Source organism: Phyllopteryx taeniolatus, chromosome 2 (assembly GCF_024500385.1).
Source record: "Phyllopteryx taeniolatus isolate TA_2022b chromosome 2, UOR_Ptae_1.2, whole genome shotgun sequence".
NCBI lineage: Eukaryota > Metazoa > Chordata > Actinopteri > Syngnathiformes > Syngnathidae > Phyllopteryx > Phyllopteryx taeniolatus.
The window spans coordinates 28,575,045-28,584,977 of NC_084503.1; the positions used below are offsets into that span (position 1 = coordinate 28,575,045).

General features: G+C 39.6%; 1 protein-coding gene across 2 annotated transcripts in view; it reads left to right on the forward strand.

Moving 5' to 3' along the window:
* Window positions 1-8,470, forward strand: part of slc6a2 (solute carrier family 6 member 2) — a 67,975-nt gene extending 59,505 nt beyond the window's left edge. For both annotated transcript variants that reach the window (XM_061765603.1, XM_061765604.1), the window contains 3 exons: window positions 3,423-3,590; window positions 5,451-5,522; window positions 5,621-8,470. In XM_061765603.1, the coding sequence (XP_061621587.1) occupies window positions 3,423-3,590; window positions 5,451-5,522; window positions 5,621-5,644 (264 nt within the window). In that variant the 3' untranslated portion in view covers window positions 5,645-8,470. The remainder of the gene's footprint in view (window positions 1-3,422; window positions 3,591-5,450; window positions 5,523-5,620) is intronic.
* Window positions 8,471-9,933: the final 1,463 nt, after the last annotated feature.

Consider the following 9,933-nt stretch of genomic DNA (forward strand, 5'->3'; position numbering starts at 1 on the left):
ACAATTTCACTTTTTTTTTTTCTCTCTTTTTGCTTTTTGAGTAACAAGTGACCCCTTCTCCCAGTCTTGCTGGTCAGTTGGGCTAGTTCTACAGCACACCCGTGACCCTTCTGAGGATAAGTGGTATAGAACAGATAAAAAAGATCTGCGCTTTACTGAGAAAAGCGATCCCTTTGAAGAAGTTGGACCGATGATTTGGTCCATTCTCCAGTGGGTCATTGCTTCTCACACTAAACAAATATATTCCATGTGAGATTCACGCTCCTGTTGTATATGGAGAATGTCATCGGGACCAAACCATAGCAGACGCTAATGTACACACCAGGAAGGCTCTAGCCAGACATCTGTTTAATGCACTTAACACCTTGACAATGCCCAGGTCAACACACAAGATTACAGCCCCTGTCACAAGGCCAACTTGCCACAGGCAGACACAGTGCAGCTTCAGTGCTTTCATAACTCATTTAGCCTCCTCGTCCTTCAAAGGCTAAAACTACTGGGAAACAGTGGCAGAAGACAGAAACACTTATCAGCAAGTGAATACAAGAACTGAGAAAAAGGATAACATTAACTTGATACCTGACACATCTAAAGGCTTGAGCGACGCGGCCGATCACAACTTGCACAGTGTGCTGGGTTTGGCAACTATTTTTATGAGTGAGTGATCAGTCGGCCACTGGTTTTGAAAAATGTTATTTGCCAGTGACTGATCAGTCACAATATTGCAGATTACAGCCAATCAAAATGCATATAAGCTTTCACTCACGCTAAAAATACATTTCTGTGTTTTAAGACCACAAGACACAGGACGTCCCTTGTGCCGCGTATTCATAATCTGTAATGCTCATGGGGATGAAGTAGACAAGCTTGTGGCCAAAATGTGCGCGAGCCGTACGTACTGCACTCGGTACATTGAAGCGAATGCGAGCGAGCCTCTTTTAAAATATCCAGTCTCGCTTATTCTCGCGAACATCCTCTCTCCTTAGCAGCCCGCGTCTTCCTTAACTATGCATCTATCTTTTTATGATTTTATAAATGTGATTAATTACAAGCTCGCTGTACAGGGTGTCCGTATAGCCAGTCCCTTCGTGTGCGGGGGGTAAGTCACCAACTGTCATTTTTTTCCGATGGTCCGGTCCAGTCGGGTTTGACTGCATTGCGCAGTGTGCAGCAGGCCATAGAGTGAATAAAATTCAAATGCATGTTGAAGTTTATGGTTAATAAACCGTTAACCTTCCCATGTGTGTGTGTGTGTTATGTGGGGACCCAGACACAACAACTCAAAGCAAGGTTCTGACGTTTTAAACGACGTTGCCGCAGTTGAGCTAGCTCATTAATTCGCGGGCTAGCAGCTAACAGTTAACTTTCCCTTAAGTGTCTCTGTTATGCGGATCTACGTGTGACGTATGGAGCAAGGCTGTATTGGAAGGAGCCAACGCCGGTCCGCCGGTCCTCGAGCTCACTAGCAGCTAATACATACTAGCCTAGCCGCTCGTAGAGGGCCACTTCGCAGTGGAGCCGTCCAACTCACCATCGGCTCGCTACGGGAGCAAACACGCATGTACGGTGCACTTGAGTAAGTTTTTAGCCAGGACTGTGTAGTCTATATTATACAGTATATATATATATATTTTTGTATCCTTCTTTCATTATTCTGGCATTGAGCAAATAGAAATTTTTTTTGGTAATCCTAACTGACCTAAAAACAGGTTGTTGGAAGGTGAACCTTTTGCCCAGTCTGAGGTCCTGAGCACTCTGGAGAAGGTTTGCGTCCAGGATATCCATTTACTTGGCCGCATTTATCTTTCCTTAGATTGCAACCAGTCGTCCTGTCCCTGCAGCTGAAAAACACCCCCACAGCATGATGCTGCCACCACCATACTTCATTGTTGGGACTGTATTGGACAGGTCATGAGCAGTGCCTGGTTTTTCTCCACACATACCGCTTAGAATTAAGGCCAAAAAGTTCTATCCTGGTCTCATCAGACCAGAGAATCTTATTTCTCACTATCTTCAGGTGTTTTTGTTGTTTTTAAACTCCATGCAGGCTTTTATGTGTCTTGCACTGAGGAGAGGCTTCCGTTGGGCCGCTCTGCCATAAAGCCCCGACTGGTGGAGGGCTGCAGTGATGGTTGACTTTCTAGAACTTTCACCCATCTCCCGACTGCATCTCTGGAGCTCAGCCGCAGTGATCTTTGAGTTCTTCTTTACCTCTCTTACCAAGGCTCTTCTCCCCCGATTGCTCAGTTTGGCCGGACGGCCAGCTCTAGGAAAGGTTCTGATCGTCTCAAATCGTCTTCCATTTCAGGATTATGGAGGCCACTGTGCTCTTAGGAACCTTAAGTGCAGCAGAATTTTTTTTGTAACCTTGGCCAGATCTTTGCCTTCCCACAATTCTGAGCTCTTCAGGCAGTTCCTTTGACCTCATGAGTCTCATTTGCTCTGACATGCACTGTGAGTTGTAAGGTCTTATATAGACAGGTATGTGGCTTTCCTAATCAAGTCCAAGGCGTATAATCAAACACAGCTGGACTCTAAGGAAGGTGTAGAACCATCTCAAGGATGATCAGAAGAAATGGACAGCACCCGAGTTAAATATATGAGTGTCACAGCAAAGGGGATGAATACTTATGGCTGTGCGATATTTCAGTTTTTCCTTTTTAATAAATCTGCAAACATTTCAACAATTCCGTTTTTTCTGTCAATATGGGGTGCTGTGTGTACATTAATGAGAAAACAAATTAACTTACATGATTTTAGCTAATGGCTGCAATATAAAAAAGAGTGAACATTTTAAAGGTGTCTGAATACTTTACCCACTGTATATATGACAATTTATCGAGTCCAGGAAAAAAACGATCATCTCCATCTTATTTATCGAACGCTAAGTTGATTGTAATAATTATCGTGACAGGCCTAAACATCATCCACACTTGCATTCACACCATCACTGAGTGGGAACTGAGCCCACTTAACCAGTCAGTTTATTTATTTTCTATACTCTATACTTTATGATGAGGCATCAACCCGGACTGCTCATAAAAATTTGGTAATCCAATAATATTTTATTTTTCATTGTTGCAATTGGTTAAATATTTCACATTTGCATCTATACAAATCTGAAATTGCATACAATTTAAGATGTTATCGAATCTCATCATAGAAGGTTATCATTTCCTAGGATCTAGTCGGAATTCTGCATGTGGTTGGGACTTTTATCTTTAACACACTTTGAAACTAATCTGTGACCCTTTGTGCTACAAAGAGTGTGACAAAGGCAGCTGATTGGGGAAGAGATTTGAAGCATTTAGTCATTGATTCCACTGGTCACAACTCTTTCAGCCTTGGCGAAGGTCTCAAAGTATTTCTAAAGAACACCTGCATTTATTTGTTTCTTTTTCTCCTTGTCTTTCCCTTGGCAGTTTGTGGTCATCGCCAGCACTGTGACCTCGTCGGGCCTCAAGTATGATGAATACGTCTTTCCACATTGGTCCAACGTGTTGGGATGGGGCGTGGCCATGTCCTCCATGCTGTTTGTGCCTGTCTACGCTGTGTACAAGTTCTGCAGCGTGCCAGGAACTTTCAGAGAGGTCAGTGAAACCCATTTCATCAAGGTAAATAGCAATAAACACATGTGAGGGGGGATTGCTAGTGCTAGTGTGATGTTTATAGATGCCATTTGTGACGGATCATGTTACAAAAGAAGTTACATAATGGAATCCAGCGAAATTGCTGTTATGGCTACGCTTTGAAGCTGGAGGGGATGTTCCCCTCTTAAACTACATCCAATATAATCATCCCTTTTGGAAAGAAGCCATCAAGAATTTACGATGGCAATCATCAAAGTGCCAGAGAGTTGTTTGCATCCCTTCCGTGTCAACGTCCAGCTGTTGTAACTGCGCCGCATCCCGGTATCTTCATTGGCATTTCCTGTTGCCACTCCGTGCTCAAAAGTTTCTTCTCCTTTTCCCAGAGGAGTCATTTCCTCACGAGAGGTCTTGCCATCGCCCCCTATCAGTTTTTAAGCTCGTCCACTATTCGCGATAATGGATGTGTTTGAAGTTCCTAGCAAAAAGGTTGCACTTAACAATTAATGGCATTCCTCTCAGATCAGAAGAAAATCTTCAGACGTTTGTTTAGACCTCAATTCCCTCATTTCCCCCCCCCCCCCCCAAAAATATCCCCATAAGAAACAATCTACAGTATTAATGTGGTAATGATTTATGTCACAATTTAGCATAGTTACTATTACAGTACAACCTCTAAAGTCTAACACAATCTGTTGCAAGGTCTTAGATATCTCCTCCACACTCTTGGCATTATTCTTTCAAGTAAAACGTCATAATTAAGCTATCATTTTTTCATGGTAAAAAGTCTTATTTTTTTTCAAAATGAAAAAATATTATGAGAATAAATTATTTTTCAAAAATAAGTACAATTGTTCACGTTCTTCCTTGTTGTACGAGGTGAGTCAAATAAGGGGCTATCCTGATATCGGCCATGAAAACAGGTCCCCATGATGATCACCTTAAGCTTGGGAAGAGGGAACAAAAAAGTCTGGTTGGATGAGTTGGGAGGATGCTCCCTCGCGGCGATGTTCTTCTTGGCCAGTAAGTGTTAGATGCTCAGGGCATTATGAGCGGGTGGGTTGTGATGGTGAAGCAGCCACAAGTTGTCCTGCCGCAACTCTCTTTGTAGACGAGTTGGTTGATTGTCTGGCCCACGTTGAAGGGGTAAAATTTGTAGTTTGGATTGGAAATATATTTTTTTGACACCAGTCCTGGAACCTTTCAACACACCTTTTTTTCCCTCAAAAAATCACTTTTCTTTTGTCAAAGTTAACTTGATTTATATATTTATTCATTTTTAAAAGGCGGCACGGTGGCCGACTGGATAGAGCGTCTGCCCTACAGTTCTGAGGACCGGGGTTCAATCCCCGGCCCCGCCTGTGTGGATTTTGCATGTTCTCCCCGTGCCTGCGTGGGTTTTCTCCGGGCACTCCGGTTTCCTCCCACATCCCAAAAACATGCGGGTTAATTGACAACTCTAAATTGCCCGTAGGTGTGACTGTGAGTGCAAATGGTTGTTTGTTTGTATGTGCCCTGCGATTGGCTGGCAACCATTTCAGGGTGTACCCTGCCTCCTGCCTGATAATAGCTGGGATAGGCTCCAGCACGCCCGTGACCCTCGTGAGGAGAAGCGGCTCAGAAAATGGATGGATGGATGGATTCATTTTTAACAGTTAGGCTGGTAAACATCTTTTCACACTTACAATGTTTTATTTGTATAATTCAATAGTAATAGTGGTAAACATATTTTACACTTGTACACTCGCCATCAAGAATGTTAACATTTTACATTATAGTAACAGTTTGATCCTGTGGTTTACCAGCCTCCTGAATTCCAAGAGGTTTCACTGTATATGCTCATGTTATGTGATTGTTTTTCAGAAAATAGCCTATTGCATCACTCCCGAACATGAACATCACTTGGTGGCGGAGGGAAACATACGGCAGTTTAAAGTAAGTAGCTTTTGGTACAAAATGTCTTCCATTCTTATGAATATTCACGCAAACGTTCCTAACTTTTTTTCATTTTCTTTTCTTTTCCGGTTTCTCAGCTCAGGCACTGGTTGGCCATTTGATGAATACGCCAAGAATCCTGTCATCCATCCTTGCCATCCCAAGACAAGAGGGGCCTTTTTTAACGCAGCTGCATCACTCTTGTTACTTAGCAAGGCTTTTTTTATTGTCAAGCACTTGCTATCAAAGTAGTCTACAAGTAGTTTCACGTCATTAGATACATGTACTTGTCAATGAAAATGTGTAGTATTGCATTCATTCGACTCAACTTCAGCAATGTTGACTGTTATCTCCTGCAAGGCACTGTATCAAAACCAAAAGTTGACACACATGACACACTTTTTATTTTTTATAGGTCTTATGAATGTTATTATTGCTCTTATTTAAGTGACCATATTTCCTGTTTTGTTGGCTTATCGGTGCCTTAATCAAGTGAGACACTCTTTATTTTTTACAGCGCGTTTCGGAAGAGGTAAAAAAAAAAAAAAAAAAAAGTAGTAAAATTGAACCGTATTGACTCAGGAAGCCGCGGCATATACGGTATAAATATATATAAAACCACAGTTTGTGGATAGCTATCTCTCTCTGTCATCGTTAATGATCCTATAGGGCCAAACGGGTCGCCTTTTTTTGTGTCACACTGAATTACAAACACAAGGGAAAACAAAATACTCATGCAGAACTCCAAAGAGACAAGAAAAAAAATGCTTGAACGTGTGGTGAAATTTCAGCAGTAGTGGTGGTAACTGTTTCATGCTCGTTTGAACAAAGTGTTAGGGCCACAATGAAACTAAAAGACTATCTATTCTTCGGGATTAAGGTTGGAGTTTATGAGAAAATAGTTGTAAGGTTGCAAAATACAGTAGAAATGTTATGAGGAAAAAGGTCATAGTTTGTGAATTCTTAGATAAAATATGACTTCTTTCCTTTGTGAATATTACTATTCTTGTAACATTATCAGTTTACTTCCTCAGGTTTTTTTCTTTTTCTCATATTGAAAATAATATATTAAAAATACAATTTTATTCCCCAGAAATATGACTTTATTCTCATAGTCTTGTAAAATAAACACTTTCCTCCAACAAAATATGACTTCATACAGGAAAAAATATGAATTTATTCTAAAAGAAAACTTGAAAAATACAACTATTCTCATAAATTTAATATTACAGCTATTTTTATCTAGAAGAATATGACTTTATTATCATATTACTATTTGCCTCGAACAAACATATTTTTATCAACAAACATTTTTTACTTTATTCTCAAAACACTAATTTTGCCAAGAAAAATCTGACATTTTTCTCACAATTTCTGAAAAAAAAAATTATCCATGTAAAAGTAATTGGTTTTTTTTCTTGAAAGAGTACAATTATATTCTCATGATATTTTGATTTTTTTTTTATGTCGAAAAAAAATCAATGTACGGTTTCTTTCCCCCTAAACTTTATTCCAATAAGATTACCACTTTCAGTCTTGCAAAAATACCACCTTTTTTTCTTAACATTAAATTCACTATTTTCTCAACAAATACAATTTAATTCTCATAAAATCTAAATCTTTTACCTCGAAAAAATAGGACTTTATTTTCAGGTGATTAGTAAAAACAAAAATGCATTTTTGCAATATTGTAACTTTATTCTTGTAGCATAATTGTTGTTTTTTTAGTGCAGCCCTTAGCCTCCTTTGTACTTTTAGTAATGTTACTGTGCGTGTTGTCCAATGCCTATGGGGCTTCAACAAGAGAGAGGCGATTGTGTGTTTGGCTTTTTTTCCGTCAAGCAGGGTTTTTCCCAAACTGACCCAACCTTACTTAAATGCATCATGTATTGCCCTAACATAAACATCCTGTATAGTGTACATAAAGTAAGGATGACAAACATTGCATTATTGTGACAAAATGAGTCATGAATCAAAATGAAACAAAAAATGTGTGATGATTAATTTATATGTATCTTTTTTTAAATTGTCAAACCCCCCACAAAAAATGCCTATTTTGGGCACCTGGTCCGCAGTCTGGAAACCCTGCTATAAAGTATGCTGGCCATATAAGTGCCATGATGAAAATGAATCTGCCTTTTTTTAATTTTAATTTATTTTTTTTACATTGACTTGTAAACGTGACAGAAAGAAGTCACAGAGTTAAAAAAAAATCCAATTATATGTGGAATATATAAGATATAAAAGTATATATTCTTTTGTTATATCTAATCTTGTATTTATCAAATTGTTTATAACAAAATGTGAATGTAAAGTATTTCAAATGTCCTTAACGTCATATGTGTGTTTGATGTGTAGCTAAGATTATAAAGCCAAACTATTTTTTAGCATAATCACGGGCGAATTTGTCATAATGCAACGTGAAAAACTACACCCTGGCTTTCCTGGACTAACCAACCAACCAACAATATTCTGAGCCGCTTATCCTCACAATGCTCACAGGAGTGCTGGAGTCTATCCCAGCTATCATCGGGCAGGAGGCGGGGTACACCCTGAACTGGGTGCAGGCCAATCGCAGGGCACATATAAACAAACAACCATTCGCACTCACATTCACACTTAAGGGGAATTTAGAGTCTTCAATTAACCTGCCATGCATGTTTTTGGGATGTGGGAGGACACCGGAGTGCCTGGAGAAAACCCACGCAGGCACGGGGAGAACATGCAAACTCCACACAGGCGTGGCCGGGGATTGAACGCCGGTCCATAGAACTGTGAGGCAGATGCTCTAACCAGTCGCCTACCGTGCTGCCGCTTTCCTGGACTATGTTTACAAAAATACTGTGTATTATTATAATAATAATAATAATATCCTATAATGTCCTGTTGAACGTAAGTGGAAAATATCTATGAAGATGTAATAAAAGTATGTATATCTTCTACACTCACTTCGCTGCCATCTGGTATATTTGGTGTGCTGGTCTTTCTCCTAGTATATTATCCACTCTCTTGGTGTACTGGCTTGTCTTTTTGTATCTTCACAAAAATCACACTCAGCTACAGTATATCTCCTCCACACACTACTAGTGTACTAGCCTGTTTCCTACTATCTTCTACACGTCTGTAAGTGAACTGGCCTGTCTCCTGCCATCTCTTGGAGTACCAGTCTCCTGCTTTCTTCTCTATACTCTTGTTGTACTGAGCTGAGCTTTTGGTGTACTTGGCTGTCTCCCAGTATCTCAGCCACACTCTTAACACTGACCTGGGAGACAGAGCAAGCACGAATGTATGTGTTGAGTCACACAAACATGTACTGGTTTTCTACTTTCCACACTTGAACTTCTTCTTCCAACAATGTGAATCTGAGCCAGTTTAGGTTGTTTTTATACTTTGTAAAACTCCAGTGCCCCTCATTCCCCGGCAACAGGAACCTGCCATAGTGTTTTGTTTTGTTGCTGACTGTGGACCTTTCATAACGGCTGACTGTGCTGTGCTTCCTTTTTTTTCAGCCTGCTGCACTGCTATGTGGGCTGTCATCAGCATGACCTTTGCCTACACTGATAAGGCTAACAATGTTCACTCCCTCATATGCGTTCCTTAATTGATCTGGCTCAGCCTTGAGGTGAGAGATGAGGTGAGAACAAGTGTTGCCGTACTACAAGTGAGTGTTAGGTACACAGATTTTTTTTTCTTCAAATGGTAAAAAGTCATAATGCTAGAATATAATTTTTATGAGACTTCCATAATGTTATGAAAATGTACTCGTTTTTTTTTCCAAGAGTAAAATTGTAGTATTAAGAAAATTCATTAATGATTTTACAAGAATTTTGTTTTTCAAAAAGGTTCCAGTTATTTATTTCAAGAAAATAATTAGAATAAAGTCACAAAAAAGTCATAATTTTACGAGAATTATTTTATACTGAGAAAATGAAGTATTTTTTCCCCAAAAATGTTTTAATAGTACAAAATGCAGTCTTTTTCTTGTTTCAGTTGTTGCATTAAGTTAATTAAGTCACAATGTTTCTAGTGTTCGTCAATTTTCTTTTTACACGGTGGACGACTGACTCCAGCACCAGCGGCATTGAAAATGGATGGATGCATATTTCCATTATTTCCAATGCGAAAAATAATGAAATTAATCCTGTGTTCTACAACGGATTTTGCTCGATCTGTTTCACTTTTATGTAAATTGTCCCACTAAACACTCATGAGAACACATTGACGTGTTAAATCTATTTTTCTGCTATGAATTACATTACATAAGATAAAGAAGTCTGCAAGCAAAAGCAAATGCCAGGCACACAAAAAATGTAAATAACTGCAATCACTATGCCATGAATCGAGGCGGTCCTCTACCACATCTTTTGCATTGTTGACATTGTTGTAAGGAGGCACGGTGGGCGACTGGTTA